Source organism: Macaca mulatta, chromosome 14 (assembly GCF_049350105.2).
Source record: "Macaca mulatta isolate MMU2019108-1 chromosome 14, T2T-MMU8v2.0, whole genome shotgun sequence".
Lineage (NCBI taxonomy): Eukaryota > Metazoa > Chordata > Mammalia > Primates > Cercopithecidae > Macaca > Macaca mulatta.
In genome coordinates, this window is record NC_133419.1 from 84,836,750 (window position 1) to 84,862,595 (window position 25,846).

The following is a 25,846-nucleotide window of genomic DNA, read 5'->3' on the forward strand; positions in this document are numbered from 1 at the left end:
TGTAACAGTAAAAGGAAAACTCAATTCCGAGTTTAAGGACATGGACCAATTCTACCACAAACTGAAATGACCTTGAGCAATTCTCTTAACTGTTCTAGGGTACAGTTTCTCCTTTGGAAAACGTACTAGGTGACTACTAAGTTTCCATACAGTTCTGATATAATTATAAAACATCTAGATGCCTTTAGGAAACTAAAAGAATGGAACAAAGTAGAGAATGAAGGAGAATAAAACCAGGTGAGGCTACACTTGTAACAGATCAAATAATATCAGAAAAAGAGGATGGACAATGAAGAAGGTGGTATCAAACAGAGATTCGATCCTTGGCATGATGGATATATAGGGAGATAGAACGTTTGTATGAGATTCACACTCAGCAATGTGAGATGATGCTCTTGTACTAAAGACAGTGTCTCTCTGCACTTTTATTTTGTATTTATATTAAATTTACAATAAGTGGTTCCGAAATACCACAAATGTTGCAAACTTGAATCCAATTTACAAGTTACACAGCAAGTGTCTTATTCTGATGTTAAGTGCTGTGGGAATCAACTCCAGCTGCTTCAGATCTACTTAGTTCTCGACCATAATAAAGGAGGGAAGGGATCTTCAGGGACCCAACTCAGGGTTCCTGAGACCAGAAAATAAAGTAGACTAGGGGAATACAAGATTCTGCAGGGGAATTCCCGTACTCCCAACCATGTAAAACATCCGAATGCCTTAAGGAAATTTCTGTTAAATTAGAGATTTACAGAGGTCTCTATAGGGTATTTTACCTCCCAGGGTACTTCAAAAGGTCTTATGTTTGCAAGATGTGGTGGAGAGAATAAGGAACACATACACACCTGCATTTGAAATGCATTCTGCCTTTATCAGTTGTGTGATGATAAGCATTACTCTTAGGTTCCATTTCCACATCTTCAAAATGGAGATAACAACATCACTCTGTTAGTGTTATTGGGAAAATTGAAGGAAATGACTAACGTACAGCCCCTAGCACAGTGTCTCACACATTGTGAGCATGGTGAGTATGCAATAAATATTGTCATTTTTGTTCTTTTCTTTCCCATTCTGTGTGCTTGGCCTCTCCTTGCCCTGCCCTAGAGAGAATGCTCTGCTTATGTCAGCATCCAGCAATATGGGTGCCAGGAGTGTTGACCAAATGGCTTCACATCCACCACAGAAATGCCTACAGTTTTAATTCCTTCTGTGTTATCACTTGCTCTCTTCTGTTTCCCTTACCTGGGGGTCAGCTGGTATTTCCCAGAGACAAGAAAGTCTTATTCTTCCTCGGTAAGGGGCTGTCTTTCTAAAAGGAATAAGTCGAAGCAGGCACTGAGTTAAAACAAGCTGTCAGATCTTTCTGGTTGAGCATAAACTGAGCCTAAGATTTTATCCTAGGGCAACCCTACTTCTTGGACTAAAAAGTCCTCTGCACTCAAGTTGCTGCAAACTGCTGGTTCTGGAGTTGCTGCAAAGGAACTGTAAGGGGAGATTTACAGAGCTTGGCTTCAAACAGTTGTTCTTGCAGAGTTTTGCTGAGGAAATCTTTCAGCATTTCCTTACCTCTAAATACAAGCTTATGGGAATGCTACTTCATCAACACAATTCTATTTTACATGATTTTTTTTTCTAGTGTGCACAGTTATAAATTGCTGAGAACCTTGAAGGACATAATGTCACCTCAGTATCAGTATCATGTGGTACTATGCTAAAAGTTTCTGGACAGTTGCCTAGCCTAGCCTTCATCATTATAAGGAAGACACCAAAAAATTCAGTGAAAAAACCATAAATTCGAATGAAAGAGCACAATACGAATGACGAATTTGGTGGACAGTAAGTTCTTCAGGTTAAAAAACATACTTTAGATATCATTAATAATAATAAATACCATTTCCTGAGTAATTGTGCTATAAGTGCCATACTGGGGTTTTTATATACAGTATTTTCAATTCTTATAACATTTCCCTGCAACACGAATTTATCATCCCAAGTTTTACGGAGGAGAAAAATGAGGCTTAGAGAGGTTAAGCAAATAAGGTCACACAGAGCTAGTAAATTCAAATTTGAGATTGTCTGGCTTTTAAGTATAAATCATTTCCAAAGTTCCTCCCAGTAATTAGTAAGTATCAGTTGACACAGTCACATACTATTAGTACTGGATAAGATCTGGGTATTCATCTAGAAAACCAGTTGTCTTACAAACAGAGAAACGGAGGCTCAAAGAGTTCACTGATGATGAAGCATAACAAATAGAGAGTGGCAGAGCAGGCACTCAAACTTTATGAAGTCCTCATCAAGGCGGACCCAGCTCTCTCTGACCAGGCCCCACCCTCCTCTCCAGGCATCTCTCTCTTTTTTTTTTTTTTTTTGAGATGGAGTCTCGCTCTGTCGCCCAGGCTGGAGTGCAGTGGCCGGATCTCAGCTCACTGCAAGCTCCACCTCCCGGGTTTATGCCATTCTCCTGCCTCAGCCTCCCGAGTAGCTGGGACTGCAGGCGCCCGCCACCTCGCCTAGCTAGATTTTTTTGTTTTTTGTTTTTTGGGTTTTTTTTTTTTTTTTGTATTTTTTTTTAAGTAGAGACGGGGTTTCACTGTGTTAGCCAGGATGGTCTCGATCTCCTGACCTCGTGATCCGCCCGTCTCGGCCTCCCAAAGTGCTGGGATTACAGGCTTGAGCCACCGCGCCCGGCCCAGGCATCTCTTTTAACAAACCTGCTCTCCAGGGCTCAATGTTCTGGGCAAATAGAACTGAGTGCACAGGCACCAAGGTGTTATATGCTTTTCTGTATTTTTCATTTCTGCTCAAAAATTTATCTCTTTTTATCTGCTTAATAAATAAATATAACATTTTTAATTCAATTCCGTCAACGTATCACTACCTCTATGAAGCCCTCACTGATTCATTTCTCTTCTGTTCCCAGCCAATCAAAAAAATATATTAAGAAACAGGTTAGTAATAGCCAACGTTTACTATAGACTTATTATTCATTCATTTATTCCTTAAATATTAATTGAGCCTCTGCCATATGAAAGCACTATGCTAACATTTTGTTAATCATCCATCACCACAACCCTCTGAGGTAAGTGTTATTTATATCCTCATTTTATAAAATGGAATATCTTGGCCGCGCGCAGTGGCTCACACCTGTAGTCCCAACACTTTGGGAGGCTGAGGCGGGCAGATCACGGGTCAGAAGTTTGAGACCAGACTGGCCAATATGGTGAAACCCCATCTCTAAAAAAAACATGAAAAGAAAAAAAAAAAGTAGCCAGACGTGGTGGTGTGTGCCTGTAGTCCCAGCTACTGAGGAGACTGAGGCAGGAGAATCACTTGAATGTGGAAGGCAGAGGTTGAAGCGAAACGAGGTGGCACCACTGCACTCCAGGACCAGTGCGAGACTGCATCTCAAAAAACAAAATAAAACAAACAAAACAAACAAAAAAACCCCAGAAAATCTTAAAAGCTTAAAGAAATGCAGCATTTTCCAAGTATCTCGATTTTTTTTTACTCCTCTGTATCCTGAATATGCATTCATTGTGGTATCTGCAGTACTCTCTGAGATTTTGCTTAACTTCTAAGTTATGACTTATGATGATATAAATATTTGTATATCACGGTATACATGGTATATCATTTGCTAAATTTTATAGGCCATTATAGACTCTAAGCTCCACAGTAGTAGGAGAGATACCTACTTTCTTTACAATTTTATTTATTATTTATTATTATTATTAGTGTTATTATTTTTGAGATGGAGTCTCGCTCTGTCACCAGGCTGAAGTGCAATGGTGCAATCTCAGCTCACTGCAACCTCCACTTCCTGGGTTCAAGTGATTCTCTTGCCTGAGCCTTCCAAGTAGCTGGGACTACAGGCACCCGCCACCACTCACAGCTAACTTTTTTTTTGTATTTTTAGTAGAGACGGGGATTCACCATGTTGGCCAGGATGGTCTAGATCTCTCGACCTCTTGATCCTCCCGCCTTGGTCTCCCAAAGTGCTGAGATTACAGGTGTGAGCCACTGGACCTGACCTTTTCTTTTTCTTTTTTTTTTTTTGAGACCAAGTCTCACTCTGTAGCTCAGACTGGAGTGCAGTGGCGCCATCTTGGCTCACTGCAACCTCCACCTCCTGAGTTCAAGCAATTCTCGTGCCTCAGCCTCCTGAGTAGCTGGAACTACGGTGTGCACCACCACGCCTGGCTAATTTTTGCATTTTTAGTAGGGACAGCGTTTCACTATGTTGGCCAGGCTGGTCTTGAACTCCTGGCCTCTAGCGATTCACCTGCCTCTGCCTCTCAAGTGCTGGGATTATAGACGTGAGTCACCGCACCCAGTTTGTGTACTATAATATTATACCCACAAGGGCTGACAGAATAGTACACAGTAGACACTCAGTACATGATAGTCAAAGAGAGAGAGAGAGAGAGAGAGAGAGAGAGAGAGAGAGAGAGAGAGAGAGGAAGGAGAGAAGAGGAGAGACGAGAGGAGAGGAGAGGAGAGGAGAGGAGAGGAGAGGAGAGGAGAGGTGAGGAGAGGAGAGGAGAGGAGGGAGACAGATAAATGCACAAAACTCTGGTCTAAGTCTCCACTGTTCTGTGCTGCCTCCCTAGATTAGTCTGAATTGGGAAGAAATGTCACATAAACAAAGATGGACATATTTCTTCCTAAGACTGTCACTAACATCCTAGATGTACATTTTGGAACTCACTTCTGGGCACTATAATTTTCCATTTCCTTACCTATGATTATGGTTATATTAATTCTACAGATCCAAATGGAACGAAAACTTATTTGAGACGGGACAGAAGCTGATTTTTAGACCTGCTGAGGAACAACATAATGACAGAGTCCTGTTAGTACACAGTACCCCAAATAACAGAAGTTTGGAAAAGAGCCTTGGGAGGAACTCAAGTCATTACCATGGCCCTCTATTATAGCAGCTGGAAATCACACTGCTGATTTCCACGTAATACTGCAAATATCTCCGAGGGCAAGATCCAAGCTCCCAGATGCTTAACAACCCTCAGGCACGTTCTGTACCACATGTGAGTCCCTGGACTATTTTAAAACATGCACTATTCTTTATGCTTTATCAAGGATTCTAATGTTTAATATCATTAGCCTCCAGTTTTAGGTTTTACAATATTTCACAGGACATTCCCAGTTAATTTAAGGGGTAAAAATTAGTATCATGAAATTTGAAAAACGGCCTTAGTTTTAGTGGACACATGAATATATATATAGGTACACACAGGTTCTTATTTTGGTTATAATATACCTAAGTGTATAGTACTTACACATCTCTATATAATTTAGATATTAGGTGTATGCTATGGATGCATATATCAATGGAAACAGATCTATAAATATGCATATATCAGTTGTTTTGAGTACCTACTAGAAGGAAATAAAATTTACATGAAAAAATACTTTATATGGATAGAATGCAGAATTCTTTGGAAGAACAAGCTGATATACTCCAGGACAGAAAAATTGGAATAATATAGAACTCTAATTTTTATATGTGTACATATATATGCATATATATACTTATATATACTTAAAATATGTTAATATAAACAAGTAGTTATAGTGAGACATTTGAATACATATATTAAAGTCTGTATATATGTATGTGTAGAGACAATTGACATTATTTAACATAATGTATTTGAAAGTTTTCAAGCATGGGGTGAAGCCAGATTAATCAATTTAGCATAGCACTTTTATAGGACTGAAATGGTAAAGGGCGGAAAGGTCTGGTAAGTGAAGAGTGTTAAAACATTGAAAGTCCTAAAAGAAATGATTTCATAGCTCTAGTATTTGTGGATCACTATTAGTCCCAGTCAATAACACAGTACTTGCGAATGGGAGGGAAAATGTATAGAAATGCTTATGCAAACGAATAAGGAGAGATGGTGGCTCCTCAATTTGTTGCCTTCTTATATGTCACTGGATCTCTAATTATCAGTATGCGGTCTATTTCAATCCTTGAAAGCATTAAATGGTCGTAAGTTTCAGGCAAGTAGGAGGCATTGTTAAAAACTGAGGAAATAAAAAGTTTCCCTCAGTTGATGAAAAATGTATGAACATTTTTAGAGTTTGGTTATTATAACCTAGTATTAGAGATTTGGGTTCGGGAAATTACCATTTATGAAATAAAAAGTATATTACAGCTTGGATTAAAATAATTGCAACAATAAAGCAAGTTTGCTTTCTCTACTCTGTGCAACAACCACATGCTAGATTAGCATCTAATAAATAGGCTTGTCTTCCTAGCCTATGTGAGCCTTGAGAATTTAATGTAACCAATACAGAGATATAAGCTAAAGACATTTAAATGAATGTATTTGTTAAAGAGTATATAGAGTGTTCACAATTGTTAAGACTCTTTATTCAGTTTGGAATTCATGTTAACTTTAAATAATAACTGCATTTCTAAATGTCAAGCTCCATTTTAAGCCAAACCAGTTTAATAATAAAATGATAATATATTTTTGATTTAAATCAAGAGGCTGAGATGCGCTATCTCTCTAAGCAAAGCTTATAATTCCATGTAAGTCAATCAAAAGCCATATATATGGCTATGTAAGACCAGTGATAAATGACATTCTTGGAAGTGCTTTCTAAAAACTATTATTAAAATTAAAAAATTCTCTACACCTCCCACCAAAACATTTTATTCATGATCAATATCTACTTCTCCACTATGTTAAAATCATATTGAAATTGAGATTGAATTTTTTTCTGCAAATATAGCTTTTTTCTTTTCAATACATATTTAAGAACAGTCATTGTTCTGTATTTATGACAGTGACTACAGGTACATTTTATTTATATTTTACAGCATTTGCAGGAAGTTATCTTCTCTCCTTTGAATGAAGAGAGAAAAAAATGAGCCAATTTTATTTCTGATAAAATGATAGTAGTCTGGGGGCTAGAATAACCTAGGAATCAAATGAAAGGTATCTACACATCTGCTTTAGAAATGCATTACAGAAGAAAGAGAGCTATAGATGTTAATATAAATAAACTTATTGCTTCTCTATGAATAAATGAAGTGCTTCATTCTTTATTCTAATTTTAATCATCCTCTATTTTGCTCTTAATTATTCCTTTTCTTTGTAAAATTAATTATTTAGTGTAAATAGTGTTTCTTCTCCATAACTGAAAAGGCATACAGTATTATAAGAGTAAAATTAGAATAGCATACTTCAAATCACTATTTTCTATAGCTAAAGAAACAAATGTTCTTTTGCCTTTAAAGAGATGGAAAGTTTGGTTAAAATTTGTTTTCTCTCTATTCTTTAAAATAATAAATAGGCAGGACTGAACAAAAGTTAAAAATGATAAGAAGTAAAAGGGCTACTAAAAGACTATGATGCAAAATAATATAACCTGAGGACTAGAGAAATTGAACTTGGTGAAAAGTCAGTGAAATAAACTGAACACAGCATCCCTAGACTTGCACAGGCCACCCAGAGGTATGAGCCCACAAACATGTGTGAAAATGACAGGTTTTTCTTGGCCTAATATTTTACATACAGGCATACCCATGGTATTCTGCTAAGTTTCCAAGCCGTTCTAACCTTAAACAACTTGCTCTCACTTTCTTCAGATACTCAAGGGAAAGTCATAAGGAAAAGGCTCACCTGCGCTGGGCTGAACCAACCATGTGGGCAGGTACAATGCTCCCCACAAGTCCCTTTGCCCTTGGTGCTCGTCTTGTGGGGGCTTTTCCGCACACTGTCCCACAAGGTCCTGTTGAAGCTGGACCCCCCGGTCCTGTTTGAAGCTGGGCCCCCTGGTCCTGAGGAAGGCATGGTCTGAGAACTGTACCCGAGTCCCTGAGAGTTCCTCTGCCAGCCACAAGCGCAGTGGGCATCCCTGATCAGGGTGGGCGCACTCCTGCCGGCATCCATCCCATCGGACCCCCGGCTGCAGCTGTGTTGCTTGGTGAGGTATGCATTCATACTGCACTGATGCCTACTCTTTCCTTTGGTCAGCTCTGCACAGAAATGTCTCCTCCCTCACACCCCTTTCTTCCAGGCAGTTGTAAAAGTCTTTTTTTCCCCCGTAGATCCCTCAGTATCTTTGACAGCTGCTATAAGCAGTGCATCGTGGGAGCAGTGGGAGCAGCCAGAGCAGCTCCGCACAGCATTATCTGCGGGCTGGTAGCTCTTTGTCAATAGATGACTCAACTCACAGAGCAACTTGACAGTATCCCTGCTCTAGGCAGAAGCAATCAATGCTCCACACAGCTGGGCTACAAGACTGTACACTGTGTTACAAACCCTTTTTGGATGGAGCCCTACAGTAAAGAGTAACTCTTTGCAGTTTGGCATTCTGGCTTTTCCCTTTCCTTGCTGATCCTCACACAAAATACAAACCTTAGGAAAGAGAACTTATTATGAGATTCTTATGAGATTAGCAGGACCCTTCTTTCCGGAAAGGATGCATCTAGGCTTAAACTTTATAGCATAAGCAATGAAAAATGATGGGAAAGTTAACCTGTAAAGGAATTTTCAACATTTACAGGAATCACTTATCTAGAGAGAGATTTGCCAAGACACAGACCCAATCACGAAGTAACTATATCAGATCATCAATATTAACTCTAAAGAACATAAATTCATTTGGAAAAATCGTCGAGGTCACAGCATTATACTAGAGTCCCTTAAAATTGGAAGTTTGTTTTAAATCACGATTATGCATTATAATCCAATCATATATAATTTATGCTATACACAATTATTAATTCTTTCTTATTCAAAGTAAGGCAGTTTTCAAGGTTTAAAACCGATGGGTTGGGCTTATTTTAAAACAGTATTTTTCCTTACCCCAAATTATTCTGAGGGTTTCCTTTCAAATACTTTACCACAACAAGTACATTCACCACAGAGAGAGTCTGCGTTTTAAAGTGAAAGATACATCCAACTCTGCCATACAGTATTTTGGTTTCCAAAGACAGAATTTTCAAATTCTTTCACTGAAAAATGAGCTATTTTTTCGACCTTAAAGCAATTGCCTTCCCAAGAGGATTTTTGTTTTAAATGTTAGCATGCTTGCTGAATCCATACATAGTATTTTCAGTGAAGTGAAAGGCTAATTGCCACAACATTAATAATTTTTATTCTGTTTGAAACTTTCCATATCCATTTCCAAAATGTCTATCCTTATCACACATTCCTGAGGAAATAATTTTGGTTTGATTGTGCAGCCAGTTACCATCCATGCAGGACCTAACAAAGATTGTATGATCCTATGAAATAATTACTTTATCTGTAGACCATCAGATGCCATCAAATCGACCTTCTCAGTGGATTGACCAGGTGCTGGGTCAGTATAGGCCTGATTCTTGCCTGAGCTGACAAGGTGCTTATTGCAAGGGCTGAGATCATAGCAAGTTCTACATATGAACCTGAGACTCCCTGGATAAATCACTGTTAGACTTAAAAATCTTCCAAGTAAGGAGTAGGATCTTCTTTTTCCATGTATCTCCATATAAGCGTACCTTTCCAAATTCTGCACAAGGGGCACTGTGCTCATCACAGAAGGCATTCAAAACACCTTTGTTCAATAATAATGGCCAGATATGTAAGTTTAGAGGGCAGGTTCTGGTTCATGTTATTGGCCATTTTTCTCTAAGCACCCTTCATACTGCCCACCACATAACAGGCAATAAATACATATATATGTTTGATGGATGAATGGATGGTTGGGTGGAAGTATAAATGGAAAGAAAAAGTAGAAAAATGAAGGAGTTGATACACTTTTAAAAAAATAATAATATTTAATTCAGCAATGTTCCAGAAACATAAACTATTCCTTTAAAGTTAACTTTAGTTCTGATGTTGAGGTATTCTTGTTAAGGAAATTTGTCAAAAATATATGAAAATTGAACTGTTGGGCAGAAATAGCAAAGGCATTAATAGTTTTTTCCTTCTTAAAGAAGATCAAGAAGTCAAAATCAATACCTGAAGACAGTGAGGAAAAGGGAGAAATTCTCTCTCTCTCTCTTTCTCCCTCCCCCCTTTTTATTCTAGATGAATAGATTATGCCTGAAAGAACTGTTGGGTCAAATAAAACCCTAGAGAACTTCAGGCTTTTCTGGTGTCACCATGATGCATTACTATACAGTAGGATTTGATGTGATATACCAATGCCATCACTCTCAAATGAGAATATCAGAAAGTGATAAGTTTGGCTCTCTCCAATCTTATCTAACCACAGATGTTTCTCTAGTTTTTTAGGCAGATATCATTGCACAAAGGCCCACTAGCATCTTCAGGGAACACATGTCCTGTTCTCACCCATTTGCCTCTCAAATATAAGAATCAGTCTACATAGACATAAGTCAGTGTGCATCCATCACAATTTTGTAATGCTGTGTGCAGCTAGCAGGAAGGCAGAAACAATTTTCTGGCTTGACACTACTCAAGATATTACAAATCTTCACAGGGACTTAAATCAGTTATGAATGGGTTGTTCAGAATGAGCAATGTCTTCCCATCACAAGGGCCATAGAATTTCTGTTTTAGTAACCTCAGCATGTCATTTCTTTGTAGATAAATAGCATCCATCATCCATTGCATAACTAATGTTATTTTGCTTAAAAGATCTTTAAGAATAAAGCAAACTTTTATTAAGCTTACTAAAAGACTACATTGAAATCACTCCTTCGGTTTAGTACGTGTAAAGTAATTCCATACTCCTATCTTTCCCTCCCCACAAACAAGACTTCTCTTTTCAAACATGACATTTGGCTTTCTGAGGACAGCCCACTTAAACAGATAAATATGTTCAACTAGCCCTCTGTACTATAAGACAGACTCACTAATTAATGGTAATCCAATTTGATCAACTATAATTGGACAATTGTAATGACCATGAGATGACATGAATTTCTGGCCAAACAAGAATTAGCGATGCATAAGTACACATCCTACTTATCACTGTGATTTAACATGGGCAGATGGTGCACAGGGCAATGCCTAGATGAGATATAACTTATTGAACTCTCTTTGACCTGGCACTGACTACATAGAACAATCACTAGTTTCAAAGCAAGGGTTTAAGACTAATATCCTAGCTTGATTTGTTTAATAAAAATAGCAAAAATGGATAAATAAATTGTACTGCACTAAAATATGAGACAGAATCTTTTTCCAGATAAAATTTCCATCAGGCATTCCATCCATATAGGAAGTGAAAATATTAATTATAAAAGGAGAGTTAAGTGCTTGCTAAAGATTGGCTGGTAACAGACATCCTTATCAGCCACAAGTAATATTCCAAATAATCATAAAATGCTTCGAAAAGTGTGTGCAGTCTATTCCTATGATTGCAAAAACTAGAGATTTATAAATGCTAAGAAATCAGCATTCTTCTACATCTAATAACCTTTGGCCTAGACAATCTCCAGATCCAAGCACGTTTCCTTCAAAATAAGAAAGCCAGGAATATGTAAAGTATTTTAGACTCTAAAATTATTTCCAAAATAATTAAACTAATTTAGTCGTAACTTTTGTGAGACAAAAACAAGCAGGAATTTAGTGTGGAAGAAAACATGCTTAATTGATGCAAAGATTTAAACAAACCAGATGATTTAATGGAAAGTAGAAAAAATTTGTAAAATATCCCAAATTGTAACTAGCATAGTTGGATTTGGGTGAGTGTTGATGAGGAAGGGGTTAATCTGAATTAATTATGTCTAAATTATAAAATGGTCTTCAGGAAATGTAAATTTATTATATTCTAATGTACTTAGTAACACAATTACAGAAATCAGAACACTAATTATGTAACATTTCTTAAAGATTATGAAAGAAACACTAGTAAAAAGGTAATCATTTAAAATTTGCATATCTTTGCAATTGAATCTAAGTGCTAAACTATACTTCTACCAGAAATTTATTCTCATCCTTCAAGATTAAAGTAATGTCACTTCTGTAAGCTTTTCAGATCCCCTTGGCATATTAAGTCATGCTCTACAGTATCTGTATACTTGTCTGTGTAAATTTATTTAACATTTATCTATTTCTTTCAATCACCATGATGACCACTTTAACATCTAACCTAGCATCATTTCTGTGTAGAACCGGTGAAACAGATTTCTAACTGGTCTCTGGCATACACCCTTACTCTAATTCATTCTCACACAGCACCCAGAGTAATTCCTAAAATGCAATTATGATCAGGTCCTTTATGCTTGATACCTGTCAATTAAATGTCATTTTCTGTAACTCTTTATCCTCATAGATAGTATAATGTTTAAAGTAGTTCAGATGGTCTTTAATCATGCCCGTGTGATCTGGCCTATGTGGCTTTTTACCAGTCTTGTCTGTACCTCGCACTCTTGCTCTGTCCTCCAACCACACAGACCTTAAATACTTGCACTCAGTCCTACCTTGTGGCCATGGAGGATGCTCTTTTTCCCACTTCATACTTTCATATAATTAATTCCTACTCACCCTTCTGTAGGCTGCATCAAGAGGCAACTCCCCCAAAACCACCCTAAATAAACATACAGTATAATCTAAAAAGAAGTGGGCTTACTATGCAACACAGCTCCAAAATAAAGCTTCTAGTCTTTACTTCCAACCAGATTGCCATCCAGATCTCTTTTATTCATAAATTCTGGTGTCTTCCCTGTCCTCTGGAGTTCAACTTGCATATCATCACCTCCTCAAGAAAGCATTCCCTGAACACTGGGTCACCTTCCAGGATAGCTCATGTCATCTTTCCATTAAACATTGATTTAGCACCTGTGCTTCTCTATTACAACACTTAACAAAATTGTATTAAAAACAAGAATTACACTATAACTTAGTTTGTACCCTTTTCCCCAAACAGAATATAAGTAGTTCCTAGTAGGGCAATGAGAGAGCTCTCTTATTTGCAACTGCATCCTCTGAATTCAGCACCAAGCGTTTAACACTAATTGAAATAAGTCAAACGTGGAAGAAGACAAAAGTATCTTTCAATGATCACATCAATATAGGTATTCTGGCCTGTGTTCTACTTCTCAGTGTAAAATCAATAAATAAGCATTTTGATTTTGAAAACAAAATGGCAATGTGTTCCTATAGTCAGCACTTTAGTGGAACATTTAGTGTGGTTGAGTGGCGTAAGTGTATGAACTCATTTTTTCAAAGAAATTTGCTAGTGGTCTTAGCACTGAAGCTGAAGCAGCTTCTGTTTATTTTAGCAAGATATTAATTTGTAAAAGCTGCACTTCCTGACAGCTGTGCATTTCTCTCAAGCTTTTTCAAGAGTTCTCCCTTTATAGCTAGATAGTACAAAAGAGGGAGCAGTTTCCTAAGTCAAAAGCCAGTTAGTGGTAAAACATGAAGAGAATCCTAAACTCCAAAGTCATTTTAATCTTAAAATAATATAAGCCAAGCCAAAAGTCATAATAATTTCAGAAGACTTTTTTTTTTTTTTTTTTTGACAATCTTACTCTGTTGGCCAGGCTGGAATGCAGTGTCACAATTTCAGCTCACTGCAACCTCCACGCCCCAGGCTCTGGCAAGTCTCTTACCTCAGCATCCTGAGTAGCTGGGATTACAGGCATGCACCACCACACCCAGCTAGTCTGTGTATTTGTAGCAGAGACGGGGTTTCACCATGTTAGTCAGGCTGGTCTCAAACTCCTGATCTCAAGTGATCTACTCGCCATGGCCTCCCAAAGTGCTGAGATTCCAGGCGTGAGCCACCACACCCAGCTGATAATTTCAGAAGATAATAAAAGTGTGCATCGAAGAATATAAAGGCATGGAAATATCTCCTCTACTTCCCTCCCAATCAAGTCACAAATTTAAAAAATATTAAACAGCATTATTATCCATAGCAAGTATTTTCTTCAGTTTTTTTTTTAAGTTGTGGTAAAAAACACAAAACATAAGATCTACCCTCTTAAATTTTAAGTGTACAATATAGTGCTTTTAACTATAAGCACAAGGTTGTAAAACAGATCTCTACCACTTTTTCACCATGCATGATTAAAAGTCTATACCCATTGAACAACAAAATCCCATTTCCTCCTCCCCCAGCCCCTAACAGCCACCATTCCACTTTCTACTTCTTTGAGTTTGACTAGTTCAGATATTTCTTATAAGCAGAGTAATACCATATTTGTCCTTCTATAGCCTATTCCACTTAGTATATTGTCTTTAGGATTTACCCTTGTTGTAGCATATGATAGGATTTCCTTCTTTTTTTATGGTTGAATAACATTCTGTTGTATGCATATACTATATTTTGTTTACCCCTTCATTCATCAATGGACATTTAGGTTGTTTCTACCTCTTGGCTATTGTGAATAATACTCAATGAACATGAGAGTACAAATCTATTTTCCAGATCTTGATTTCAATTCTTTTGAATAAACACTCAAAAGTGGGATTGTTGAATTATATGGAAGGTCTATTTTTCACTCTTTGAGGAACCTGCATACTGTTTCCCATAGCAACTGCACATTTTACATCTCCCAAAACAGTGCACAGGATTTCCAATTTCCCCACATCCTCAACAACATTTTTTTGTTGTTGTTTTCTTTTCTTTCTTTTTTTTTTTTTTGGTAATGGCAATTCTGACAGGTGTGAGGTGATACCTCATTGTGATTGAAATTCACATTTCCAAGGGTAAATCCTAAAGACAATATACTAAGTGGAATAGGCTATAGAAGGACAAATATGGTATTACTCTGCTTATAAGAAATATCTGAACTAGTCAAACTCATGATTAGTGAGGTTGAGCATCTTTTCATATACCAAATGGCTATTTGTTTAACTTCTTTGGAAAAATATCTATTCAGGTCCTTTCCCATTTTTAATCAGGTTGTTTGTTTTTTGGCTACGGAGTTGTAGGAGTATCTTATCTATTTTAGATATTAAACCCTCATCAAGTATATACTGTACAACTATTTTATCCCATTGTGTAGGTTACCTTTTCACTCTCTTTATTGTTTCTTTTGCTCTGTAGAAGTGTTTTAGTCTGAGGTAGTACCACTTGTCTATTTTTGTATTGGTTTCCTGTGGTTTTGTTGTCATATCCAAGAAATCACAGTAAAGACCAGTGTTGTATAGCCTTTTCTTTATATTTTTATCCAGGAGTTTTATAGGTTTAGGTCTTACCTTCAGGTCTTTATTTTGAGTTGATTTTTGTGGGTGGTATAAGATAATTTAATTATTTTGCATATGAGTATTCTGTTTCCCAACATTATTTGTTAAAAGAGACTCTTCTTTCCCCATGTATAGGCTTGGCATCTCTGTAAAAGATCATTTGATTTTTATCTGTGTGGGTTTATTTCTGGGCTCTCTATTCTATTTCATTAATTTGTATGTCCAGTTTAGTGCCATACTGACTTGATTACCGTAGTTTTGTAATATATTTTAAAATCAGGAGGTAAAAAGTTTTCATATTTATTCTTCCTTCTCAAGATTGTTTTGGCTATTTGGGGTCCTTTGTGGTTCCATATGATTTTTATTTTTTTTAATTTTCCTATAACAAATACCATTGAGATTTTGATAGTGGTTACAATGAATGTGTAACTTACTTTGAGTAATATGGACATTTTAACAATATTATCTTTCAATCCATGAACATAGGATATCTTTACATTTATTTGTGTCTTTCATTCCTTTCAACAATATTTGGTAGTTTTTAGTGAACAAATCTTTCATCTGTTAAGTTTGTTCCTCAATATTTTATTCAACTTGATAGCATTGTAAATGGGATTGCTCTCTTAATTTATTTTCAGATATTTTACTATTAGCGTATAGAAACACAACTAATTTTTGTATATTGATTTTGTATCCTATAACTTTGTTGAATTTTTAAATTAAGCTCCAGATTTTTTGTATGTACAATCTTCAGAATTTTCTACATATAAGATCATAGTATCTGTGAACAAATATAATTTTACTTCTTCCTTTCCAGTTTAGGTTTCTTTTTTTTTTTTTTTTTTTCTTGCCTACTTACTCTGGCTATTACTTCCAGTACTATGTTGAATAGAATGGTGAGAGTGAACATCCTTGTTCCTAATTTTAGAGGAAAAGCTTTCAGTTTTTCACCATTGAGTATGGTGTTTAGATTAGGACTTTTCATATATGATTTTTATATTGTAAGGTAATTTTCTTATATTCCTAATTTGTTGAGGTTTTTTAAAAATTTAATTTAATTATTATACTTTAAGTTCTAGGGTACATGTACACAGCATGAAGGTTTGTTACATAGGTATATATGTGCCATGTTGGTTTGCTGCACCCATCAACTTGTCATTCACATTAGGTATTTCTCCTAACGCTATCCCTTCCCCACCCCTCCACCCCCCAGCAGGCTCCAGCATATGATGTTCCCCTTTCTGTGTCCGTGTGTTCCCATTGTTCAACTTCCACTTACGTTTTTCTAAATGAAATAAAGGTGTTTTTTCACCTTTATTTTTCTGCATCTATTGATATAATTTCATTATTTGTATCCTTCATTCTTTTAATGTGAATTATCCAATTCATTAAATGTCATATGTTGAACCATTCTTGCATTTCAGAAATAAATTCCACTTGGCCATGGTATATGATCTTTTCAATGTGCCGTTAAATTTCATCTGCTATTATTTTGTTGAGAATTTTTGCATCTATATTCATTGACAATATTGGTGTGTAGTAGTATTTCTGTGATTCTTTTTTCCTAGTTTTAGCATCAGGGTAATCCCGGCCTCATAAAATGAGTTTTAAATTGTTCCTTCCCCTTCAATATTTTGGAAGAGTTTGAGAAAGACTGCCATTAATTCCTTTTTAAGTGTTTGATAGAATTTACCAGTGAAGCAATCTGGTCCTGGGCTTTCCTTTGAGGGGAAGCTTTTGATTACTAATTTAATGTGCTTATTGTTTAGAGATCTATATAAATTTTTAACTTATGATTCGGTTTTGGAAGGTTATATATTTCTAGGAATTTGTTCATTTCATCTAGGTTATCTAACTTTTCATACAAGTGTTCCCAGTACTCTTATAGTATTTTTTATTTCCATATAACCAGTAGTAACATAACTTCTTTCATTTTAACAAATTTTAACTATTTGAGTCTTCTATTTTTTTATTGGTTAATCTAGCTAAAGCTTTACCAATTTTGTTGATGTTTTAAAATATGTAACTCTTAGTTTCATTGATTTTTTCTTTTAATTTTATTCTTTATTTTTTTCTCTAATTATTTTCTTCCTTCTGCTAACTTTGTGCTTAGTTTGTCTTCCTTTTTCCAGTTGCTTGAAATGTAGAATTAGGTTGTTTATTTGAGATCTTTCTTCCTTTTAAATGTAACTGTATATTCATACAAACTTTCCTTTTAGTACTATTTTTATGGTATCCCGTAAGTTTTGGTATGCCGTGCTTTTATTTGCATTTGTCTGAAGACATTTTCTAATTTCCCTTTTGATTTCTTCTTTGACCTATTAGTTAAGAGTGAGTTGTTTAATTTCCTCATGTGTAAATTTTCCAGTTTCTCTTTAGCCATTAATTTCTAGTTTTATTTCATTGTAGTTGGAAAATATATTTGGCATGATTTCCATCTTCTTAAATTTGTTAAGACTAGTTTTGAGACCTAATATGTCATCTATCCTGGAAAATGTTCCATGTGTGCTTCAGAATAATGTTTATTCTCCTGCTGTTAGCTGGCATGTTCTGTATATGTTAGGTCCATTTCATCTATAATGCCATTCAAGTCTTCTGTTTCCTTATCAATCTTCTGTCTGGATACTCTGTCCATTATTGAAAGAAGAGTATTACAATCCCCTAATAATATTGACTTGTTCTTTATTTTTCTTTAATTCTGTCAATGCCTGTTTTATATATTTGGGTGCTCTGATGTTAGGTGAATATATATTTAACACTGTTATATTTTCTTGAATTAAGTCTTCGAGCATTATATAATGTCCTTCTTTGCATTTTTTTTGACATTTTTTACCTACAGTTTATTACCATTTTCTTGGATATTTTTCTATCCTTTCACTTTCAGACTTCCAGCCAATGTATGTCATTAAGTTAACATAAGTCTTATAGACAAAATATAATGAGAATCTTTTTCTTTTCATTGTTTTTTGTTTGTTTGTTTGTTTGTTTTTGAGATGGAGTCTCGCTCTGTCACCCAGGTTAGAGTGCAGTGGTGCAATCTTGGCTCACTTCAACCTCTGTCTCCCGGGTAGCAGGGATTACAGGCACATACCACCATGCTCAGCTAATTTTTGTACTTTAAGTAGAGGCAGGTTTCACCATGTTGGCGAGGCTGGTCTCGAACTCCTGACTTCATGTGATCCACCCGCCTGAGCCTCCCAAAGTGCTGGGATTACAGTTGTGAGACACTGTGCCCAGCCGAGAATCCTATTTTTAAAATCACTTAGTTATTCTATCTTTTGATTGGAAAGTTTAATCTATTTACATTTAAAGTAATTATATGTATTGATAAGGAAGGACTTATTATTGTCATTTTGTTAATAGTTTTCTGTTTTGCATCTTTTTTGTCCCTCTTTTTCTCTCTTGTTGCTTTTGATTTCTTTCTCATTTTCTTTTTTTTTTAATTTTTTATTATTATTATACTTTAAGTTCTAGGGTACATGTGCATAACGTGCAGGTTTGTTACATATGTATACTTGTGCCATGTTGCTGTGCTACACCCATCAACTCGTCAGCACCCATCAACTCGTCATTTACATCAGGTGTAACTCCCAATGCAATCCTTCCCCCCTCCCCCCTCCCCATGATAGGCCCCAGTGTGTGATGTTCCCCTTCCTGAGTCCAAGTGATCTCATTGTTCAGTTCCCACCTATGAGTGAGAACATGCAGTGTTTGGTTTTCTGTTCTTGTGATAGTTTGCTAAGAATGATAGTTTCCAGCTGCATCCATGTCCCTACAAAGGACACAAACTCATCCTTTTTGATGGCTGCATAGTATTCCATGGTGTATATGTGCCACATTTTCTTAATCCAGTCTGTCACTGATGGACATCTGGGTTGATTCCCAGTCTTTGCTATTGTGAATAGTGCCGCAATAAACATACGTGTGCATGTGTCTTTCTCATTTTCTTTTGCAGATCTTCTATTGTTATAGTTTTGTGGTTACCATGGAGCTTACATAAGACATCTTACAGTTATAATAATCTATTTTAAGCTGATAATAACTTAACTTCAATAGCATACAAATACTCTACTCTTTTACTCTTCCCCCCACATGCACACTTTATGTTTTTTAATATTATGTTTCCATTAACATATTTTTTAGTTATAGTTATTTTTATACTTTTGTCTTTTAACTTCCTTAGTTCTTAACACAGTAACTGTAGTACTAAACCCTGGGATTTGTGAATGAGGCATAAATATGCTCTTGTCCAAGCCTTAATCATCTTGAAAGTTAGCTTCTTCAACTGTATTGATTTAAATGGTGGGATGGCTTTTGGGATGGTAATACATGTAACATCCTGGGTGTGTTGTTTCCAAGTGTCTGTTTCCCCCACTCTTCCCATTCTAGATCCTCTACTGATTCTTTCCTGGTTGCCAAAAGCAGAAAAGGTAGTGTAGGAGAATGTGAAGGCCCTAGAAAGGGCATAGGCATGTGCTATCCCTTGCCCACTGCACTAAGTTTTATGAGGGAGAAAATGTATGAATAATGATATGGGTAAAAATAACAGTATGGTAATGAGTCATAAGTGAAAAAAGAAAGAGGGGAAAGTGAAGAGGAAAAAAAGAAGGAAGGAAGGAAGGAAGAGCAAGAAGAAGAAAGGAAAGGAAGGAGGGAATGGTCACAAACTGAGGAAATAAATCTCTTTAAAAAGATAATTAAAACACATGGTAGGGTTTAATACACAAAACCAAAATGAAATAAATATAAATGGTCATTTCTTTTATTACCATACAGTCTTGGACACACCACTGAGGCCTCTTAAAGTAGAGTGCCTGGCTTTTAGAGCGGTCATACTCAGAATTTGTGAAGCAATCATAAAATGGAATCAGTTTTTCTTCAGTTTAAATTTTGCAAGTTCTTATTTTTCTAATGAATAACTTGTAATAGATATTTTCCAAATTTATTAAACGGTTTAAAAAAAAAGTCTGGGTTAAAAATAAACCAGAGTCTGACTTGCCATTGTAATTCATCTACAAATTGGAGTAAAGGCAGGGTATGGATTAATATAAATTACAGGTCCTCTTTCATCTAAATGATCTGTTTTCCTTAGAGACCTAACATTTTGGTAAAGTTTAGCCTAGTTGGCTGTGCTTTAGCCAGTACATTTCCAATTCACATTTAATTAACCATCTTCTCCTCTGTGCTTACATTATTTTGCTTTTGTATTTGTTCATTTTATTCAATATCTATTTACTGAGTGCCTAGTTTGTATCAGGAACTATGCTAAGGATGATGTAGTGAACTTTCTGCAGGGCAGAAAGACTTTGAATAAACAAGTGTGCTGAGTGATTAAATTGAGATGTACAGAAACAACATGCAGGATATCCCTTGCTATCGAACTTGTTCCATTAAGGTGAGTTATATAATTACATGTGGGCACAATTGTCCTTCCTATTACTAGATTGTAAGCTCCTCAAGGGCAAGAACTATACTTTATTTGTAAACTCATCCTCTTTCCCATTATTTCACAATATAATTATTATTTCTCAGTAAATACTTGAATTGAACTTGGAAAATGTGGGACTTTGGTTTAGGAAAGATGCTGATATGGTTTGGCTATGTATGTCTCCACCCAAATCTCATCTTGAATTGTTGTTCCCATAATCCCTACATGCTGTGGGAGGGACCTGGTGGGAGGTAACTGAATCATGGGGGCAGTTACTTTCATACTATCCTTGTGATAGTGAGTGAGTTCTCATGAGATCTGACAATTTTTTAAGGGGGTTTCCCACTTTGCTCAGCATTCCTCTCTCCTGCTGCCATGTGAAGAAGGGCATGCTTGCTACCCCTTCTTCCATGATTATAAGTTTACTGAAGCCTCCCTAGCCATACAGAACTGTGAGTCAATTAAGCTTATTTCCTTTATAAATTACCCAGTCTTAGGCAGTTCTTTATAGCAATGTGAAAACAGACTAAGATACACGCATTAGTTCCAGCTCTTCCATTGACTAGTTGTCTCATTTTGGACAAGTCACAAGTGCCCATTTAAGGGCTCAGAACATATTCATTGTCACATAAATATTTGAAGGCTAATGGAATTTGCTTCTCCTCTGAAACACTGTTTTCTATGTTTGTGCATAATGTGATAAAGCTTTGTACAACATTTATGCACCTCTTTTTTCCTGGTCATAATGGACAAGGTATGAGCTTCAGAGTGAAACTTCTGTGTTCCCAACCCAACTCTAACCATTATTAGCTATGAACTTGGGCAAGTCACTTAATCTCTCTGTGCCTCTGTTTCCTCATTTATAAAGTAAGTTTTCACACCAATCTCATAGAATTGTTGTGAAAATAACATAAGCTGATTTCTATAAAGTACTTAGCACATTACCTGGCACATAATTATGCTCAGTAATACCTATTTATGCATTTACCTGTCTGTCTATTGTCATCCCTCTCCCTATTTCAATTCTAATTTCCAGAGACTGACATTTAAAAATTCTGTAGTGCTTATGAGCAGAGACTCAATAAAGGTCAGTTTATTTAAACTGAATGTCAGGAATCCATATTGGTCCTAAACTTATTTTCTCAAATTATATTTTGGGCAAGGCATTCTACTTCTGGGCTAGTTGCTAAATAAGATCACCACCATTACCAACATTATCTACACTATAATGACTACTTACAAAGTGTCTCAAGCATATGTACTCATTTTATCCCAGTAACCGTATATAATAAACATTGAGATTACAATTTAAGATATAGAATTAGGTTTAGAAAGATTCTGTAGTTTTCCCATGGTCACAGCATTAGTAGGAGTGACATCAGGAATAAATTAAGGTCCATACAACACTGGAGCCATACAGGAAAACCTGTGCAAAATGACATCTCATTTTTGTGTAAGACTTTGGTTTTTCGAAAATACTGTTATATCCTTCATTTCTCTACATCTTCACAATAGCCCCATATGGTAGTCAGGGCAGGGGGAAAAACTAAGGTCCATTAGCATGAAATAATGTGTCTGAGGTCAAACAGCTGGTAAGTGATGTTGTTGAAACCAGAATTCAAAGCTCAGTGTTCAGTCCCAAATTTTTACACTATTTCATCCTGTTTTCCTACACAGTACATTCCCCTTATTTCATTTCTAGGTATAAATATATGACATCTTGTCACTCCCTTTGCCATCAAAAACTGGGCAAAAGATGAAGTACATTTAGTGAACCTAATGTTTTTAAGTTTGGTGTCAGCATAAAATTTGCACTTGCCTTCTCTGTTCTTATTTACAAATCCTAAGGAAAGGACTGATCGGGATTTTGAGGGGTCTGATGGAAACGGTTTTCTAAACTTGAAAGGCTTAAATGAAAATAAAGTTTTTGCCTTAATTATATTTTCTCATACAAGTCCAGAAGCATCTGCAGTTTCTTGCAGCCACAAGCAAAAGGTTTGAATGTTTGTATACTCCTTTCCTTCTGGCTGAAGAACAGCTTCAATCATAGCAGCTGCAGCTACCACTTATTGATCATCTACTATTAATGTGCCAAGAAACTTACAGAATTAGAACCAATTTTTGTAATAGTCCTGAAAGGCAATGTTATTATTCCCATTTCTGGGGTAAAGAAATTGAGGTTCAGAGAAACTAAGTAATTGCTCAATGTCATGCAGCTATTAAATAGCAAAGTTGCAATTCAAATTTAAGTCAGTCAGAGTCCAAATCCCGATGCTTCCCACTTCACCATGTTATTTCTCTCAAAAACATTAAAAAACAAAAAATAAAAGTTATACAAATGAATCTTCTACCTTTCCTTTGGTGATGTAAGTACTTTAAATATTAATCTCTGAGTCAAACTTGGTGGAGGAGGTGGGGTGGCGGGGTGGGTGGTGGTGGGAAACAAATTCTAACTTTATAAAATGCCCATGTTGGTGAGAAGGCCACACAGAAATGCAGTTGTCAATCACATCGGGGTGGAGTTTTTCACCATCTGATAGTGAGTATTCATTTAGGCCTGCTGGGCTAAATGAAATGTGGTATTATACACTCAAGTACCAAAGTGCCTTCTGTGACATCTTTCAAAGAAATCTTCTTTATTTTAGATCTCACTCATAAGCCAATAAAACATAAATTGCAAACTACCTGTGTATTGGTTTCTGAAAAATTGGTGTTGGGTCCAAGACATCCCAGTTGGAGCCCAGGAACTGCCACTGAAAAACACAGCTGAGAGGATTCACCTGGTGCAAATCTATTAGCACACAACTAACAATAAAATATTTTCTTTTCTGCAGAAAGGTCATTTATTTCATCCTCAGAATATGTTCCTTTGGTGTAATTTGTACAGAAAAGGGTATGCATCACTTTATGTGCAATTTCCTAAGTAATCATCCGTTAGTAAAGAAAAGCTGAAAATCAATTATCTGATATTTTTTCCTCTCTTATCTACAACTTCCAATTGAAGACAACAGTATTGCTTCCCCACCCCCCCCCCCCTCCTTTTTTTTTTTTTGAGACGGAGTCTCGCTCCATCGCCCGGGCTGGAGTGCAGTGGCGCGATCTTGGCTCACTGTAAGCTCCACCTCCCCGGTTCACGCCATTCTCCTGCCTCACTCAGCCTCTCGAGTAGCTGAGGCTACAGGCGCCCGCCACCATGCCCGGCTAATTTTTTGTATTTTTAGTAGAGACGGGGATTCACCATGTTAGCCAGGATAGTCTTGATCCTGACCTCATAATCCACCCGCCTCGGCCTCCGAAAGTGCTGGGATTACAGGCGTGAACCAGCAAGCCCGGTCTTTTTTTTTTTTTGCCCTGAGACTGAGTCTCGTTCTGTCGCCCAGGCTGGAGTGCAGTGGCACAATCTCGGCTCACTATAACCTCGGCCTCCCAAAGTGCTGAGATTAAAGGCGTGAGCCGCCAGGCCTGGCTGCTTGTCCTTCTCTGAGCAGCTAATGTATAGGAAGTCTATAGGGCAATGGGGAAACTTATTGCCTATTTGCATCCAATCTATTAGGTGGTCTTTTTCTATTAGGTAGGCAGCACATCAGAAACAGCATTTCATTCCACTTGGAACAAATTAAAGTCAACCCAACCTAAAGAGGATCTTGATGCAATGCCCATATCCTTCTCCACTGGTATGGTTACTGTGCCATGGCAGGCAGGCCCCCTTTCAGTTCCAGAAAGCACCCAGGCCATTCAAGATAGAAATCAATGTCATCCAAAGTGGGAAAGAAACTAAAGAACGGTGAAACAAATCCTTCCAAGAAGGAGTATTCACTAGTAAGTCTCAATTACACAGCTACAATACAGACTGTTGTTGAGACCCACTAGAATTCAGTTGAGTGGATGAGCAGGAGCTTTATACACCTGGATGTCATTTATACCTACCACTCATGTTCTAGCCCACTTTTCAGACATCCTCATGATTTTCCCTGTCCATTGCCCTTTTGCTGTTCACATGCAAAGTCCCTGTTGCTTTACAAAGAGTGCAATAAGGATAAATTGAAAGGACTGATAGTCCTCTGCTGCCTCGGTCCAATTAAAGGTCTTTTGGAAATTATGCTGCTAAATTTTAATGGCACCAAAGAGAAATGTTTCTGAAAATGAAATTGTGCTGTTAAACATCTGCATTCCAAATAGCTCCCTAACAAGTAAAAACACAACTGCTTTTGCTTTAAATTAGGTTCTGACTAAAATATGTGCTCTTATGACCTAGGGCCATGTCAACCATTGGGTTTGGTCCATGACTGATTTGGCATTCAATCCATAGTTTCTTTTTTGTTACATTACTGATCTCTGTTGTATGCTTCTACTGGATCAGAAAAGAGCTGGCGCCTTTTCAAAAGGTAATCTAAAGCAATCACTTCTAGTCCCCAATAACTTTTGCAGTTGCCAGGTACATTCAAATTACAGAAAAGTAAAAAGCCGTTTACACCTTTTTCTTAAAGCCAAGCTCCTAAACTGAGAATGAAGAAATCCACAGAAGAACAGTGTTCACAATAAAATAGCTTTGTCTCTGGACACACACACACACACAAATAGCCATAGTGATGATAAAATCTATGTTCAGTTTTACATTTCGGTTCTCTGAAAATCAGTTCTATGACTCCAAAGTGTTCAGATCTCCTTTAATCCTAATATCACTCATACTAGGAATTTATTCTAAGGATATAAGGTCTTAGACAAATTATTTAATACTTACAAGTGCCTGAGAATATTATTGTCACAAATACAATGACACTTTTTAAAAGAATGGTAGGGTTTGAAGAAATGAAACTATGTTGAATACGTGAGCATGGTGTGTTGGAGGTGGTGGGCCAGAGGGCGAGGTATCTGCTACCAAACTATAGGGCCTGCCTATAGATGGGAGACACACTCCCACATATGCTGTAGACTGGGCACATCCTCATAATATGCAAATATTAAGCAGAATTTATCAGAGCAACAAACTCTAGGACCTTCATTAAATCAATATTCAAGGCCGGGCGCGGTGGCTCAAGCCTGTAATCCCAGCACTTTGGGAGGCCGAGATGGGTGGATCACGAGGTCAGGAGATCGAGACCATCCTGGCTAACACGGTGAAACCCCGTCTCTACTAAAAATACAAAAAAAAAAAAAAAAACTAGCCGGGCGAGGTGGCGGGCACCTGTAGTCCCAGCTACTCGGGAGGCTGAGGCAGGAGAATGGCGTAAACCCAGGAGGCGGAGCTTGCAGTGAGCTGAGATCTGGCCACTGCACTCCAGCCTGGGCG

The 25,846-nt window shown here is 36.9% G+C and overlaps 1 protein-coding gene across 10 annotated transcripts in view; it reads right to left on the reverse strand.

Annotated features, from left to right (window-relative positions):
• DLG2 (discs large MAGUK scaffold protein 2) overlaps window positions 1-25,846 on the reverse strand; it is a 2,228,225-nt gene that overhangs the window by 844,165 nt on the left and 1,358,214 nt on the right. For 4 of the 10 annotated variants that reach the window (XM_077964112.1, XM_077964111.1, XM_077964110.1 and 1 more), the window contains exon 1: window positions 7,656-8,120. The exons of 5 other annotated variants lie outside the window; for them this stretch is intronic. In XM_077964112.1, the coding sequence (XP_077820238.1) occupies window positions 7,656-7,976 (321 nt within the window). In that variant the 5' untranslated portion in view covers window positions 7,977-8,120. Of the gene's footprint in view, window positions 1-7,655; window positions 8,194-25,846 lie in introns of those variants that run through there. One more of the 10 variants, XM_077964109.1, reaches the window with a different exon arrangement.